The sequence below is a fragment of the Chiloscyllium plagiosum genome, unplaced genomic scaffold (assembly GCF_037043375.1).
Source record: "Chiloscyllium plagiosum isolate Xiang-an unplaced genomic scaffold, Cpla_swu_hap1 HiC_scaffold_35, whole genome shotgun sequence".
NCBI lineage: Eukaryota > Metazoa > Chordata > Chondrichthyes > Orectolobiformes > Hemiscylliidae > Chiloscyllium > Chiloscyllium plagiosum.
In genome coordinates this window covers 17,325,900-17,344,606 of record NW_028270173.1, presented here as the reverse complement: position 1 = coordinate 17,344,606, position 18,707 = coordinate 17,325,900, and the positions used below count along the sequence as shown (strand labels likewise).

At 38.9% G+C, this 18,707-nt stretch overlaps 1 protein-coding gene across 1 annotated transcript in view; it reads right to left on the bottom strand.

Annotated features, from left to right (window-relative positions):
- Positions 1-1,164: 1,164 nt before the first annotated feature.
- The window catches only part of LOC122541177 (uncharacterized), a 28,470-nt gene continuing 10,927 nt past the window's right edge, over positions 1,165-18,707 (bottom strand). The window contains exons 5-8 of the mRNA XM_087978704.1: positions 16,227-16,294; positions 13,392-13,661; positions 2,291-2,705; positions 1,165-1,578 (exon numbers count right to left, since the gene is read on the bottom strand). Of these exons, the coding sequence (XP_087834830.1) occupies positions 1,451-1,578; positions 2,291-2,705; positions 13,392-13,661; positions 16,227-16,294 (881 nt within the window). The 3' untranslated portion in view covers positions 1,165-1,450. The remainder of the gene's footprint in view (positions 1,579-2,290; positions 2,706-13,391; positions 13,662-16,226; positions 16,295-18,707) is intronic.

Here is an 18,707-nt window from a genome sequence, read left to right as displayed (position 1 = left end):
GGAATCAAATGCAAAACAAAAACAAGCAAGACATTGTATTTTGTACAATAGCCTCATGTTAATGTGTTGCACAAGAATGTAAATTTGCAGCTTTGGCCACACCACAGAAGCAAATTCAAACGTAATCAGAAGATATGTGCAACTAAGATGACACTGATTTTACATTTTTTTCTCAACCACTTAGCTTTTTCTTGTTCCAAATTAAACACTAAGATATTTCCTCTTGAAACCACAGAGTTTGAGTCTTTACACTATTACTTACCACTAAAACTGATTCAGTTAAAGAACCATATATGTCATCATATTCTTTACAAGTACAATATTACAATATGTTTCATGTAAATATCAGCTATGTTTTGCTGAGAATCGACTTAGCTTACTGATTGCTCATATTTTGCATTGTCTAACAAAGTTCCCTCCACACCTCAACATTGAAGATGTATGTCGACGGTTTCCTCTACAAAACTTAACATGATAGGCGAGAGAGCAGAATGGCCAAAATTGGTCAATGAGAATTCTGCTAATGCAATAGATTAGATCATAAAACATAGTGGGAAATATGGAAAATAATCACTTTAAAGCATGTATTAACTTTCCAATGTGCTGTTGAATCGTGCTATGGGGTAACCATAGAAGGATTTTGTTTCTTTTGTACGTGACATCTGAATCTCTGATGTTCACAGTGAAAGTAAAACGTGGAAAAACATTTCATAGCCCAGCTGCAATTGTTGAAATGAGCAAAGAACGAAAAGGGACAATAAAAATGCAAAATACATCCATGAAACCAGAATGTTTCCCAGTAAAGCAAACTCCTTCGTTATGCTGCACAGTAGAACAACAATTCGAAATCAGGAGATCAAACACAATTCTCAGCAAATCATATTAGATCAATTTCAATTGAATACTCATGAAGGATAAAAAGCATTCGTTAACATTTACAAATGCTTCACTTACGCGTTCAGGGTTGGTTTTCTGATATTTGTGCAATCGATATTACATAGCACTTGTCATCACTCATCCTACTCCTGACTTTCCTTGAAAAAACATGACAGTGTAAAACTGAACAAAATTGAACAGAAAATTGGTTTTGTCATTCCATGAGACAATAGGTCAAACTTAAAGTGAGTATGTGAGGCATGGAAAATTCATCAGACTTGCATCTTTCAATGAATGTATTTAATTACTTCAATAACACAAACTCTTATATTTTAATGGCCATAGATATAAATTTGCATTGAGAAAACGAAGGACGTACAAGCTGTGTTAGTACACACTGCACATTTTTGTTTCCATTTACCAACTAGAATTATTTCATTCATATTTTGATTTTATATTCCAAATGCCAATAAAATTATCTGGTATCCCAATCGATATAGATTATCCATTATTCCTGGGCTCTTGGGTAGTTGATCAACTTTTCTCACTCTGCAGCAAATTCAATTGGAAATCTTCAAGACTCACAGAAATACACGAAAGAAATTGTGAGAATGATGATGACAGAAAACACAGCAAGTTTCAATCCAACCAGAATCATCTGCCAAAGTAGAGACCTTCCGCTGCTCACAAGTGGCTGGCTGCCTACGGAAAACAAAAAGATTCGAATTCAGCATTTGCTTCCCATAGTTCACTGTTACAGTTCAGTGCAGTGCTCACTCGGCTTGCTGCCAATTCCTTTTCACATTCCGTCTAGTTTGGTCTCGAATCCTCACATTTGCTTTCGTTTTGGTTGTCAATAATGGACTCTTTCCCCCCACCCCACCCCACCCCCCACCCCCCTCCCCCATTGCCCTCGCCTCGCGCCACCACCACGAAGATTTCTCTTGTGGCAAGTTGAAAGTGTTCCCATTTCTTGGTAAAAAGGTCGAGATTCAATGCCTACCTGTCCCGGAGACGTGTAGTGACATGGTCAGTTAGGTTAATTAAACTAACTACATGATATTGGAAGGACATTTGTTGTATTTATCATCTAACATGTCGGCTGAGCACCTATTGCATTGAATATGTGACAGTTGCGTGCCTCATGTCATACAGATCTTCATTCATCTGTTTGAAGTTATGATGTTGAACAAAAAATTATTCTATGAAATGCAACAGTTTGCAATATATATTGCAAGAGCTTTCTAATGTGTGAATATGGGCCACTATAACAATGAATTATCTTTATCTATCTAACTATATAGCCATCTAATACATCCAGCTCAATTTCTATTTCATCGTCCCAACTCTAGCCATTGCCACGCCCTCGCTCTTCACACGCATTATTGCTCTCATTCTCGCCATGTAAACTTACGTTTAACTGTTAACACTGTTCCTGGTCCAAACTCTTCCTCAAAGAACAATATTACCTGACAGTAATATGTGCCCGAATCATCCTGTTTCAGATTCGTAATTGCGATGGAAGCATTTCGATTGGTTTTGAAAGAGGGTCGGTCCACCTCTAAAATCCTGCCCAAGAATCTTGCGGATTTATTGGTTACTTTGGTATCTTCTCTTCCATTTTTAATGTCTTTGTGCCAGGAGAAAGCTCCAATCATTTGATCGTGAGATGCATTGTAGGTGCAGAGAAAGTGAGCTGTTTCTCCCTCGGTAGCTTCAGTGTAGAGAGGTTCTTGATGCACTATGATCTTGCTGGCAGCTGTGACTGTAAGATGAATTCTCATTGTAGTGTATGTACAAACTGAGGTAAGTATTACCTCTATGGACTGCTACAATAGCTAAGGTCATCATGTGTTTTTTCTTGCCATATGCCTCAGCAGCTACTTAAGTTTGCTCTACTATGCAGTAACTACATGAAGAAAAAAAGTAAACAGCTTACTCAGCAATAGTGTCGATGTCCAGAGTAGATCAATGGCATTCATTGCTTCTCAGCGATCTAGGAATCACAACAATATTTTGTTAATCCCACATTCAATCGTGATATTTAATGGAATGTCAAAGTACAACGGTTATACAATAAAGCTTCCCTATGTCACCGATAATTGCTTACTATCTCAACACGGACATCACAGCATGCTCCTACATACTGATTAATATCAGTAAGATATCCTTACATTCTTAATTCTGAAGATATTTGTTAGCTCTTTAACTATCTTACTGACAAGTATATTAAGACTTGTTACATATGCAGGATGCATACATGTTTGTTCCTGTGACTGTTTAATTTGAAACTCAGGATTTAAAAGAAATCCCTGAGAAATCGGAAAGGAAAATAGACCACAAAAAAAACCCGTTTCGTTTTGACAACCGTGATGAACCACAAAATGTAAACAAAACAGACAATTATATCGCTGCTTTGAATGTTCAGCATTATAATAAGTAGGTTTTGTAATAATTCACTGAAGGGGCAAGTATCCAGACAATTAAACTGAAAACGAGCATGCTTAATTGCATTTAGAAACACCTCAGTGAATTAAGTGTTTTGATTAATAACTATGGTGAATACGATTTTCTCTCTGAAAGTGTCACAACATGGAATCAAAACGAGATCAATTAGCCTATCGTGCATGGTCTTATTCCGGAGCCAGTTTTACTTCTAAGCTACAGCATAAACATCTCTCACAAATACCCAAATCAGGATTTTACCTGAATCGAATCATTTTTGGCATCAAACTATTATATTTTCGTATTAGGTTTCATCAAAGGTTGCTTGAAATCAAATGAAAACAAAGACCATAACTACTTTTTTAAAAAAATATAATTTTGATCTTGGTGTTTAGAAAACGAGGTGATGTTTGTTTTCAAAGAATGTTCACTCAGTTTACCCCTGAGATGGAAGTCTTATGCTATGATGTGTGTTAGAACTGGTTATGTCTATACCCAATGGAAATTGGAAGAATAAAAAGTCATTTTATTGAAATATATACAGTCTATTGGGATCGAATAGGTGCATATTTGAGAAGATGTTTCTGTTTGTGGAGGAGTCTAAAACTAGGGGACATAGTTTACGAATTAGAGGTTCCCCTATTCTTTCAATTGATGAAAACATTGCTGTCTGAGTCCACATTTATTTACCACTCCTAATTGCCCTTGAGAAGATGGTTATGAGCAGCCTTCGTTAACTGCTGCATATCTCGGACATTGACTGCACTGTTAGAGATCAAGTTCTTGATTTTAATCACGTAACAGTGAAGGAACGACAATATAGTTGCAATTAAAGATGTTGTGTGACTTGGAGGAGAAATAGTGATGTTCCCATGCAACTGCTGTCCTTGTCTAACTAAGCACAAATTTATAAGGTTTGAAAGTTGCTATTGAAGTAGCATAGATGGGTTTCTGAGTTACTGCAGTGCATCTTGTAGATGGCAAAGAAATCTGCCACTATGCACTAGTGGGGAAAGGGAGTGTAGATGATGGGTGAGTGTGCCAAGCAATTGGGCTTTATCTAAAATGCAGAGGAATATTGTCTTTCACGAGTTTGTTAAGGGGCGGAATCACTTTCCCCAGAATGCAATAGGAATTTTCATTTATTCAAAGGTGAAGTAGGTAAATTTCTACTCAAAGTTTATAGTGTGCACATGGAGAAGTGGAGAGAAGACCATAACATAATCAGCCATGATGCTAAAAAATGCTCCTGCTTCTAAGATATCTGCTCCTATGTTCCTATAATAGAGTTTCTAATCAACCTGTTACCTCAGATTGTTCAGGAGGTTTAATCAGGTATTGTATTCCAATTCTGAATCAAAGCTGACTCTGTTAAATAAGTGGGTACATTTGTCACTGATAAATGCTTTCATTGTCTTAGAGTCATAGAGATGTACAGCACGGAAACAGACCCTCTGTACCAACTCGTTTTTGCCAACCAGATATCCAAAGCAAATCTAGTCCTACTTGGCAGCACCTGGCCCATATTCTTCCAATCCAGATTCCTTTTAAATGTTGTAATTGTACCAACTTCCACCACTTCCTCTGGCAGCCCATTTTATATACACACACACACACACACACACACACACACACACACACACACACACACACACACACACACACACACACACACACACACACACACACACACACACACACACACACACACACACACACACACACACACACACACACACACACCCCACCAATACCATCCTCATGAAAAAGTTGCCCCTTAGGTCTCTTCTATATCTTCCCCTCTCACACTAAACCTACGCCCTCTAGTTCTGGATTCTCCTACCCCAGAGAAAAGACCTTGTCTGTTTACCCTATTCATGCCTCTCATTATTTTCTAAACCTGTATAAAGTCACCCATCAGCCTCCATTGATCCAGGTAAAACAGCCCCAGCCTATTCAACGTCTCCTTATAGCTCAAATCCTCCAACCCTGGCAACATCCCTGTAAATCTTTCTGAACCCTTTTAAGTTTCACAACATCTTTCCGATAGGAAGAAGACCAGAATTGCACGCAATATTCCAAACGTGGCCTAACTAATGTCCTGTACAGCCGCAACATGACTTCCCAACTCCTGTACGCAACACTCTAACCAATAAAGGAAAGCATACCAAACGTCTTCTTCACTATCCAATCTACCTGCGACTCAGTGAATAATTAATGATTGTAATGTCTGTGCTTGTAAATACGGACACAACATCAATTAAACACTACTGAAATGATTCCTCCCCTGTGTCCACTGCCTCCTACCTAACCATTTTCAGTCCTTTGTCGATTTTCTGCTTTGGCACAACCAGCACTCGTGTATAAAATGGCATATTTTAACTTCTGTGGATTTTTCTATTACAGTCTACTTACCCAACCTAAAACGCTTATTTTACATATGATAAAATTTGTTTTTATACTTGAGGTAACTTTCCCTGGATAGAATTTGCCATACTGAAAATAAATGAAATGATATCGAAATATCTGCTAGAATCTTGCATACCATTTTTTTCATTTTTGTTGCATTGTTTCTGCAAGTTATGAATTAATGTACAATGGACATGTTTCTTACAACGTTCATTTTTCGTGCAGTTTATCAACTAAAATAAAAATAATTTAATAATAGAACTTCTGCCAAATTAAATAAACTAAACATAACTCACCACACGCTGATACTTACATGTTAACAATTCTGAAGTGGGATAGGTAACTTTCTGTCTCAGTTGTTTCCACTTATGCCAATCATATTAGTTGAGGTTAGAGGCACATAAATAATTACTGAAGAATTAGTAACAAAATGAATTCAAAGCTGTAGAGGTATTAATAACATACAACTTCAATGGATATCTTGTCTGGAATGTTCTGGAATTCTCCTCCCCTTCTCTCTTTCCCCATTTCACCTTTGAACTATTGTACTGCAAGCTGTTACCTGTGGCTCGTTTGCAAACCAATCACCTTCCGTGGAGTCAAATCAAAAGCTTCAGAAAGCGGATGTAGCAGTCCTACAGGGAAATGTGAAACGCCTTTGTTCGTTATTTGTGGAGCTTCAGATTGTGGGGGTTGAGTAAAGTTTAGAAATAACGTGAGCAACTTGAAATGTGGATCTGCACTTGGCTGACACCTACCATGCAAATTATTCAACTGATATTTCATTGAGGTGAATTTGCAGTGACTCTGTCTTCTGAACTGAGAACATGTCTCCATAAATACGATGAGGAAGCTCTGCATTTTGTTAATGTGCTGCGGTTAACTTGAAAATACTGGTGTTAGTCGTCAAAGACAGCAGTTTCTTCTGCTATGGGATATCGGGTGAATAGAGACGAGTCTAATGTTTCCCAAACAGACAGTGCGCACAAGTACTGAAGGAAAATTGGTTTAAGTGCTTTTATTTCTATTAACGCTGAATAGGTATTAAAGTCTATTGTATTCACCGCTCATAGTGTGGTCTCCTCTATAATGTGGAGAGGAAGCAGAGACTGGATGACGTGTTCTGGCCGCAAAAATGACTCAGAGCTTCCACTTGCCTGTTATTTCAACAGATCACTGTGTTCCCTGTCTCTGTCTCTGTCTCTGTCTTGCTGCAGTGCTCCAATGAAGTTCGGTGCAAACTGGAAGAAAAACAGCCCATTTTCACCTTGGGAACCCTGCTGCCTTTCGGTTCTCCACATCAAGTTCAATAAGTTTAGTGCCTGAGCAAATTCTCCCATGTCCTTATCCCAAACCCAAACACCAGACCTTGTCATCACATTGGCTGCTACCATAAACAACCCATTGACATCTATGAATTGTCCCCATTAGCAGAAATTCAGACTCCCAGGCTCAAATTCACCCATTCTTTTATTTTCCCAAACGCTTTCTCTTTATATATCTTCATTTAATGTATATTCCTTTCCGCTCGTCCCACCCTTTTTTTAGTTTGTATACCAGCCTGCATTCACTGTGGAGTGTAGGCAACACAGCAACTATTTTTCTAGTATTCGAATCAGACATTGAGTGGATATGATCCTTTGATAATTTTAGAAGATTTGGTGATGATGTCTACTGGACTTGGGACGGGGTGATGTAGAGTGGTGGGAGCTGGCATCAACATTGATCATGAGTTCTTATCCCATGTTCGGAACTGGGGAATTTAAATCCAGTTTATATCTTTGGAATTACAGAAATTCAGTACTTACATTCATTGCATTGCATCAGTTGTAAAACGAAATTAATGGTCTCCTAACAACCACAGCAAGATGTTTAATTCTTCATTGTCCTCAGGAAATGTTCATCAAGTGCAACTAATGCTGGCCTTAACCAAATCCCATAAGAAAAAATGTCAATCTTTGTAATAGTGCTGAATGACGTTTTTTTTTTGTAAACCTGAAAGGACTGGTGGTGTTTCATTCCAAAGATGGCACGTTTGGTATCACATCATACTGCAGTGTGAGCATCAGTCAAGATTACATTCTCCACTTTCTGGAATGGGACTTCAACTCACAGACTTGTGATACTGAAGAACGATGACTATGGTTTAAGGCAGGATAATAATTGTCAACTCAATTTGAATTTAGGCAAATATCTATTTCTGTAGTTGAGAATGAGACAAATGAACATTCTACTGCTTACAGCACAATGCGCTTTCTTAGCTGGAAAGCTTGCAATTGGCTGTTCTTACTGGACAATTATACTTTAAAAAGCAGCAAGGTAGTGGTGAAGAATAACAGTAAGTTTGTGGTTTGGTGGAGTTTTACAATCCAGTTATGAAAAGTGATGGCTTAGTTAATCCAGAAACCTAGGTAACGTTCTGAGGACCAAGGTTCAAATCTTGTGATTGCAGATGCTGGCATTTGAATTCAATAAAACTTCTGGAATTACGAGTGGTGTCCATGAAACTATTGGCAATTGCCGGAACAATTGTTTTGGGTAACTAATGGCTTTGAGGGAAGGAAACTGTCATCCATAAGTTCATAAAATATGGGAGCAGAATTAGACTATTTGGTCCATCAAAGTCGCTCCATCATTCAATCATGGCTGATATATTCCTTACCTTCATTTTCTGCCTTCTCTCCATATCCCTTCAACACATTGCCAATTAAAAATCTGTCTTACTCCTCCTTAAATTTACTCACTGTCCCAGCATCCACCGCACCTTGAGGTAGCGAATCCCGACCTGCTATAGCCTAGATGTGATTCCAGACTAATAGCAATGTATTTGAAAGTTAACTGCCCCATGGGTAATAAATGCTGGTGTAGCCAATGATGCCCTCGTCTCATGAATGAATAGAAAATGGTAAAATAATCAAAGTAGAAGTAACAAGAAATGCAAAAATATGTCGTATATATAATGGACAAAAGCAATCTTTGATCCATTAAGCACTGAGAAGAGAGAAATCATATAAACATAGGAAACGAAGTAGGTCATTGGGCCCCTCATGCCCCTCTTATCCACAATGAATAAGGTCATGACTAATCTGATTACTGTACATTCCTACATAATTCCATAACCATTCCTTCGCTTATCAATATCTGCTGTAAAGATATTCACAGCCTTTCCTCATTGGCATTGAGGCAAGTGTTCCAAAGAGTCAAGTGTGTGGTGTTGGAAAATCACAGCCAGTCAGGCAGTATCTGAGGAGCAAGAGAATCGACGTTTTGAGGATAAGCTCTTCATCATTTCCTGAGTTCCAACGACCCTCTATTAGAAATGAATTTTCTGCATTTCTGCTTAAGTGAGCAACTCTACTTTTCTTTGACAGAAATTCTTAGTTTTAGAATCATATCGAATCCCTTCAATGCAGAAGACAGTATATGGTTCATCGAGCCAGCACCAATCCTCTGAAGCTAGAATGAACCACTACCCTGTTGCTCAGACGCCAGCTGCAAATTCCTGGACACTGCAGATAGTTTAGCATGGCCAATCCACATAAAAAGCACACCTTTGGAGAGTGGCAGGAAACCAAAGCACTTGGAGGAGTCCTAACTGAGCTACCACCCGCTCATTGGCTTTGCATTATATCACCGCATTATATCTGGTCTGTACGGACTCTCTTAGGATCTATCATTGTATGTTTTAATCAAGTCACCCCTTACTCTTCTAAGCCCATCGATGCAAGCCTTGACTTCCCAAACTTTTCTCATCAGACAATCAACTCTGTCAAAGTATTAGTCTAGGAACCCTTCTCTGCATGTTTCCACCAGGTCTGCATTCATCCTTAAAAAGGAAGACAAATTCTAAACACGATATTTCAGATGTGGTTTCATTAATACCTCGCATAACTGAAATATAACCTACATACTTCTGTATTTAACCACCCTTGTAATAAGAAAAAAATCAAATAGATTTCCCAATTATACTAATGAGGAACAAGGGTATAGCAGAAATGTTAAATAAATTTTGTGAAATATTTTTAAACTAAAACATCTTTTTAAAAAGAGGAATCATTAACTCATGTATGAAGGAATGCAAATCCTATCAATAGAGAAACATACCAGCGAAAGAACTAGCAAATCTCGTGAAATCTTCGAATTCCAAAAGAGGCAGGAATAATACATGAAATTGTTGTGACCTTCCAAAATTCCATTGAACCTATAACGATCCCACTGAATAGGAAGAGGGTAATTGCAAGACCATAACTCTAGAAAGGAGGAAGTCATGAAACGTGGACTTACTGACAAATTAACCTGACACCAGTCGTTGGTTTAATTCTTATTATTAGGGAGCCGTTCACAATATATTTTAAAAATCAGTCGAAGTTGACATGCATTTTATGAAAATTAAATCTTATCTAGTAAATTTCTTAGCCATTTTTTGAGGACACAACTAATAGGGTAAATAAAGGGATACTGGTCAGTCAGAGAGGTCGTGAATTCGTAAAACACATTTGATAAGGTGCCACATATAAATCTATTACACAGCATAGGCTTTCATGGGGTGAAAGACACGTATTTATGTGAGTAATGGTAAGTTGATGGGCAGGTCATAGAAAGCAGGCATAAATGTGGCATATTCTGACCAGAAGCCTTTTATTAGAGAAGTAGCACCAATGTCAATGTTACAACCTTACCTATTTGCAATCTAAATTAATGACTTGGGTGAAAAGACTTAAAAATAGTTTTCTGATGATACAAAGCTAATTGTGAATCCAAGCTGCAATGAGGAAATAAATAAGACTAGAAAAATAAAACAAGTGTCTAGTCGTATGGATAAGTGACCGTATTTAGACTATTTAGAATCTATTTAATGAGAGGACTGGAAATATGATTGGTAAAGTTCCCGATTACACCAAAATAGGAGTGCTGTAATTTGTCAAGAGAAATAAAGAGTCTACAAAGTGATATTACAGTGGGCAACAATCTGACAGATGCAATGCAATATTAGAAACTGTGAATTTATAAGTTGACAGGAAGAATAGAAAAGGTGTATATTACTAAAATGGAAAGGGATTGCAAAACCTGGTGGTGCAGGAATATTGTGTATCCTACGCAAGTCACATAATGTTGGGATGCAAGTACAGCAATAAATTAGGAAAGGAAATTAAATATTATAAGTCATTACGTAGAGATGGAATTTGAAGATATAGTGCTCTTGCTGGAAGTCATGGACAAGCACACCAGGATTCGCCTGCTCCTCTGCTCCTCTGAACTTCCGACGGTCTTGCTCTTTATGCCCCTCATTGAAACAGACACGTGACTCTTTGATTTTAGGCGCTGTCTGTTAGGTGATGATTTTATCGCCGCAACTGTGGGTGCATGAACGAGTATATGAACTTTGGTGATGAATTATATGACCTAAAAGTTATTTCTAACTTCAAAACTATGTGAAAAGACGGAATACTTAAATTGTACAATGTTTTTAAGGAGTGAGGGAAAGAGATATCCTTATGCAGCCAATTAGTGCATACTGTTGACCAATAAACGTCTACAAGAATATAAATTTACACATTTAAATAGACATTGCTACAAATTAACTTTCATATAACGATTGCATAGCGAAATGGTAATGCTCTCTTCCAACCACTTTCATCATGCAAAAGATACAGAAGCTTGAATACAGTCACTAACAGATTTAAGAACAGATTCTTCCTCGCTATTTTAGACTGTTAAATGGATCACTCTAATTTCAAATAATGTTGATATTGCTAATGCTGATCTTGCATTGCAACTGTAACCTTGTATATCTCATTCTGTCTAAGCACCCTATAATGTGTTTGTTCTTGTTTCCTATGACCTGCCTGTACTGGTCACATAACAAACCGTTTTACTGTACTTAGGCACATGTGACAACAATAAATCAAATCAATTTTTCCTCATCTGAGGCGCTTCAAATTAAACAAAGTTAATGTATGCACAGCTAATAGTATATCCTTTTTCTTCGTTCAGAAACTGCGTCTTTGCCTTCATCTGCTGACTGATAAGGATTTAGTAATGTCGGAGGATGTTGCTTCACCTTATTCTACCTTGAAGATTACGAGTCTTTCCAGTCGGGCTCTGTGAAATGGAAATGAGCGAAACAGAGATGCCTGGCACGATGTTGCCTTCATACTGCCCAAAATCACGTAGTGTATTTCTTTGGAGAAAGTGAGGACTGCAGATGCTGGAGATCAGAGTCAAAAAGTGTGGTGCTGGAGAAGCAGAACTGGTCAGGCAGCATCCGAGAATATTCCGGATGCACTGGCCTCTGAAGCACATCCCACCCAGACCCCAAACCTGCTTCCCTAACCCTGATTTTCCCATACCTAATCCACCATCCTGCACATCACTGGACAATGCAATTTCGTGTGGTCAGTCTTTCTGATCTGCACATCTGTTGACTGAAGGAGGCAAGCAGAAATCCACGCCGTCACAGGGAGAACCGAAAGACACCCAAGGCTGGAATTGAACTCTGATCCCTGGACCGGCAAGGCAGTGATGCTGACCACTGTGTCAACTTTGGTTATCGATTTGTTCCATGGTTTTCCCGCTGATGATAGATTGTTTATACCTGCTCCCAAATCCAAGAAGAACGAGAGGTGATTTTGGGAAAATGCATGCGATTCTAAGAAACGTTAGTCCATTGGAAGACAGCCTGTCCGCACAATCAAGTACGAGGGACACTGTTTTCGGTTAAGGATTGAAGTTGAGAATTGATTGGAAGAACATTCTTTATTCAGAATGTTGCGAATATTTAGACTTTTCTACACCAGGGGGCGCTGGATGCCGCGGTAAGTGTATTCAGCGCAACAAAAATCTATAGATCATTAGCCACTATATTGGCATCCATGGGCGAATCAGAACTCGTTGAACATCACCTTTTTAAACTTAATTTTAAACCTTGATTCGTCTTTTCAAGAGGAAGAGAGTTGCGTATCCCTAATTGCTCTTGCTAGACCACTTTAGAGTTAAGATCCAAATCATTGCAGTCACAAGTCATCTGGAGAAGCTAAGGATGACTGATTTCCGTCCCGAAAATATCTTAATGGATCAGGTAACTTTTTAAAACAATCATGGCAGTTTCATGGCAATACGAAGGAAACTTACAATTCCAGCAAAGTTTTAAGAGTTTAGTTAACACACAGGTGGTGGGATAGAAACCTTTTCTCAGCGACCACTACATTGTTCACCTAGTCACGTTACCGCCCGCTGTGGCAACTTGATCCCTACGCTAGAAATTGGAAGGAATATGCATAATACAAAGCTTCACGTTAAAATAAGATGAAAGAATAAATGTAACAAATTTAATTCAGAGAGGAAATCAAGAGAATTACATTTAACAGCAGTGCTTGATTCTTGGAACTTGTTCAGGTGAAGTTATTGGAACAATTTGAAGCGCTCATGTCACTAAAATGCTGTCATATTTTGTTTTACATTGAATAATTAAGGTTTTCCCATAAGAACGTTTACCATAGTTGGATGGGCGTAAAAAAAAATCATCGATAGTAAGGTCTGCGCATGAGAAAAATGGGAAGTTGACGAATCCGTCAAACGCTACACTCATCACTAAGCTTAGTTTAAAACGACAATGATTCACTCATTAGAAAATGCAAGGTCCATAAGCACTACAAGCGCACTGTTGCATACACGATCTGCTCGTCCTTCCTCGTGGCAGTCGGTAAAGGATCGAACCGAACCCCAGCCAGACTCTGAGCCGGTTGACTCGGTGCCGAATACACAACCGATTCTTCATTACGTTTTGGAAATGGCGCCGACTCACTCACTGCTGGGTTTTCACTGAGCACACGCAACTTTGTGCACGCAGCCTGATCGGGAGGACGGTGGTGGGTGTCTGAGCGACTGATATTTAACTTGGCATAAATCGTGCTATCCGATAAGTCTTGATCCTGCAAATAACCAGATCATTATTTACAGCATTTTCAAATGCAGGATGTCAGGGTTCCTAAGTGAAGAAATATGCAATTAGCTGCAGCAGTAGTATTGATGTGTGATCTTGTGGCCCCATTGCTGTCGGTTCGAATAAATGCTTTCTTTTTCCTTATCGTATTTTGCACAAGCCATAACTGGACAGAATTACACCAATGAAACCCCAGAACGTTTGTTAAGTATGTTATGGACGAGGCCAGACCACTCAAAACATTCTTAAGCAGGCAGCCCAAACCGTAACTTTGCAGTTTGTTTCGGTAAGTGTACGCAGAAACTTACCCAAAGTTAGCTAAGTTGACTCCCAGGTTTTAAAACAGCCAAAAATGCATTCACAAAATTACGAAATGAAACACAAAGAATAAAGAACACCTACAGAACTCAGTCTATCCAAAGTAGACTTAGTTATGCTGTTCTGAATATGCACGACACTTCCAAGATACAAACCCCTTAAACACCGTAAAAACGAAACAAAGGCTACAGGTCGAAGTTAGAAGGACAGCGACTTTAGCAACCTGTTTCCACACAGCTCCACTGCTGAACTGACTCTAATTTAACTTATGCTTTCACAACTGACCTTTCATTATGCAGTTCACTTCTAAAGCTTAAAAACGTTGGCCTAATGTCTCATCTGTTTCCATATAAACAAAAAAAGCCTATTATCTCTGTACCAAACCAGTCGATTCTGAGCCTGAGCGGTTTACGACCCCTCTGAAAAAAACAAAGGGCACATTATCCTTGAGATAAGGAACAGCTTTTAGAAAAAATGAGCAGCTTTGTGACAAGTACCTGTTTTGATACTATATCTTATTTTGTAAATCTTAGTCCATAATGTGCGGAAAAGCATTTCCTCGACTTCACACAACTGCAGAATGTTCACAGATTGAATAGGGACTGAGCAAATATCCGTGATATTGCAGCTACTTTTTCTTTCTTTCTGACGCTGGTAAATTTATAAAAGCATTTTTACAACAGAAATAGCTCTTCGTTTTCGATGTCACAAGTCGACAATGAGCAATGAAAATTTTACATTCGTCATGGGAATGAGCAAAAATTAACCAGGAAACCAGTTGCATTCCATTTAAGGTGGAAGATGAGGATTTCATTTCACAAACGATTGTCACGAAGGTAGACTGACAACAAGAGTTGGTGCATTGCTCTCTCAGCTTCTAGACCTCAATTCGATCTAAGCCCACAGCACGCAAGCGACAAGGCTGATTGGGTTAAAGTTTAGACACTTTAAAGCAACCATAGTCTGTACTCGCCGTCAGGAATCATGGTAGTTAAATCACGATGTTGTGCCGAACACGACGCGAAATTAAACCAATCCCTTCTGCCTGCACTTCATCCATGTCCTTCCGCTCCTTGCATACTAATGTGTTTATCTTAAAGTCCCTTAAACGCCCCTTCCGTATCTGCCTCCACCAACACCCTTGTCAGCGCATTCAACACTCCTCCCACTCTCTGTTAAAAAAAAACTTGCTTCTCACACCTCCTTTGAACTTTCTCCCTCTCACCTTAAATGCATGCCCGAGTTTTAAACATTTCCACTCTGGGAAAAAGATTCTGACCGTCAACTCTATCTATGAACCTCATAACTTTAAAGATTTCTATAAAGTCTCCCCTCAGCCTCCGCCGGTCCGGAGAAAACAAGTCGAGTTTTTTGTAGACTGTTCCTTATAAGTCGTACCCTGTAAACCACGCAGCATCCTGGTAAACCTCTTCTGTACCATTTCCAAAGCTTCCAGATCGCTCTGCAATGTGGCGACCAGAATTGAACGCAATACTCTAAGTATGGTCTAATTAAAGTCTTATATAGCTGAAGCATGGCATCCTAAATCCTGTATTCAGTTCCCCTATCAATAAAGGCAAGCATGGCATACGCCTTCTTTACCACCCTATCTATTTGCGTGGCAACTTTCAGGAGTGATGTAATCGAATTTAGGTGACGTAACGTACAATTTAAAAAGAAACAGTTTGCGGTGATGTCTTTAATGTAAAAAAGTCTATAAGAAACGAAAACTGACCACTAGCTGAATGCAAGGAGGAAAACTATTTTCTTCTATGGTAAGAAAAAATATTGAGAGCATAGATATTGGGCGGACTCTAACGATTTGAAAACAGAACTTATAAAAGTGATTCCGCTTTCATGGCTTGAACCATGGAACCACCAGAGTCAGTTATTATCTTCGCCTGTTAATAATACGTTAAAATGGATTTGTGCTTCACAATAAAATTATTATCCCCCTCGAGAATAAGAACAATCGAATAATAGAATATTAGATTCCTACAGTGTGGAAGCAGGCCATTCGGCTCATAGAGCCCGCACCGACCATCCGAACAGCATCCCAACCAGACTCAACTCACGAGCATATCCCTGTAATCCTGCATTTCCAATGTCTAACCCAAATAGCCTGCACATTCCTGGACACTATGGGAAATTTAGCACGGCCAATACACCTAACCTACACACGTGTGGACTGGAAACCGACGCAGACACGGGAAGATTGTGCAAACTCCATACATACCAGATTTTTCAGTCTGGAGGCTTCAGTTATACATAGCTCATTTGCAACTTGCTCTCCAGTTCCATTATCTGTAAAAGTTTTTAATCGATTAGATAACTTAAAGCTGGAACAAAATTAACATTTACATAAATGCATTACTACAGTCAAGACATTATGCGAGGAAAGATCAATAACTTTTGTATTTCTTTACATTTTGATTTTGGTGGTTCAGGGCAGCTAGATACAGGCAAAAAAATGTTGGCCTAGCCAGTAACATCTGTGCCCCACCAGAGAATATATTGAAAGTAAAATGTGTCTTTGCATGTCAAAAACGTTGGCATGTGAGGGTTGGTTACTTTTTTGAAGTATTTTTCTTTTTGAAAAAGAACAGAGATTTTAGTGGTTCTTCCAGATAACGACTTCGCGTAGTACTATGATATCTTGAAAAGTGTCCATATTATAGAAGAGGAGTTGCTGGACGTCTTAAAACGTACAAAGTTCGATAAATCCCCAGGACCGGATTAGATGCATCATAAAACTTTGTAGAAACTTCGGGAAGTGATTGCTGGGCCCCTTGCTGAGACATTTGTATCATTGCTAGCTACTGGAAGACTGGAAGTTGGCTTACGTGGTGAAATTACTTAAGAAAAGTGATAATGAGAGATCAGGAAACCATAGACTAGTGAGCCTGACGTGAATAGTGGGCAAGTTGTCGGAGGATATTCTGTGGGACAGAATGTAGGTGCATTTGGAAAGGCGAGGACTGATTAAGTATAGTCAAAATGCCTTTGTGCATGGGAATTCGTGGCTCACTAACTTGACTGAGGTTTTGAAGAAGTGACGAATAAGGTTAATGAAGGGAAGACAGTGGATGTTGTCTATATGAACTTTAGTAAAGCATTCAACAAGGTTCTGCATGATAGATCGGTTAACAAGGTTAGATCACATGGAATCCTGGGGAATTAGCGACTTGAATACAAAATTGGCTGTAAGGTAGGATACAGAGGGTATTGGGAGAAGGTTGCTTTTCCGACTGAAGGTCTGTGACCAACTGTGTGCCAATGCTAGGTCCACCGCTTTTCATCATTTATATAAATGATTTGGCGTGAATATAGAAGGTATGGTTAGTAAGTGTGCAGATGACATCAAAATTGGAGGTGTAGTGGACAGCGAAGAAGGCTACCTCAAAGCTCACGGAATCTCGATCAGAAAGGCTGAGAAATGGCAGATGGAGCTTAATGTAGATAAATATGAGGTGCTGCATTTTGGGAGGGCAAACCAGAGCAGGATTTATGCATTTAATGGTAAGGTCCTGGGGAGTGCTGCTGAATAAAGAAACCTTGGAGGGCAGGTACGTAGTTCTTTGAAAGTGGAGTTGCAGGCCGACAGGAAAACGAAGATGGTGTTCACCTTTATTGGTCAGTGCATTACGTATGGCGGTTGGGAGGTCATGTTGCGGCTATACAACATATTGGTTAGGCCACTTTTGGGGTACAGCGTTCTGGTCTCCCTGCTTTAGGAAAGATCTTGTTAAACTTGAAAGAATTCAGAAAAGATTTACAAAGATTTTGCCAGAATTGGAGGGTTTGAGATACGGGAGATGCTCAATAGGTTGGAGCTATTTTAACTGGAGTGTCAGAGGCTGAGGGGAGACCTTATAGTAGTTTATAAAATCATTAATTCAAAACTAGAGGACATAGGTTTAAAGTAAGAGGGGAAAGATTTTAAAGGAACCTTAGGGGCAGCATTTTCATACAGAAAATGATGCGTGTATTGAATTAACTGCCAGAGGAAGTGATGAAGAATGGTAAAATTACAAGATTTAAAGGGCAAACAGATGGGTCCATGAATAGGAAGGGTTTAGAGCAATACGGGCCAAATGCTAGCAAATGGAACCGAATTAATTTAGAATATCTGGTCGGCATGGATGAGTTGAACAAAAGGATTTGTTTCTGTACTATATTTCTCTGTGACTTTGTGGCACTGCTCAGAGTGTGAGTAGAAGTAGAATTCTGTGGTGTGCCAATGGGAAGTTGTTTATACATATAACAGTTTATGGCAAGTGAATAAATATGAAGGCCAGTAGATTGTTTTTAATCTATAATCATCAAGATTGATTTTGGTTTAAAAACCCGGAGTCTGATAGTTTCTAGGGCAGTATCAGAGGCACTTAACTGAGCTCAGGGACAATTAAAGTTCGCCTTATAGAAAGGAAATTTTCAGAGCAAGTCAGGGAATTTATTATCTCAGTCAATTTTTTGTTGTGTAGCTTTCAAGTCAGAAGAGCACAGTTAGGAATCTGCATGGTATTGGAAGCTGAGAAAATCTAAGGTTTAAGTGTTGTGGATACCTCTGAAAGAAGATCTTCGCAGTTTACAAAAAGAAATTAGGGAGAATCAGTTAAGTGAAATGTCAGTATTTGATGTATTGAGCTTCCTACTCCAGATTTGATTCTTTGTAAAGGACAGTGTCAACAAACTCATGAAAATGCTGTTTTGTTGT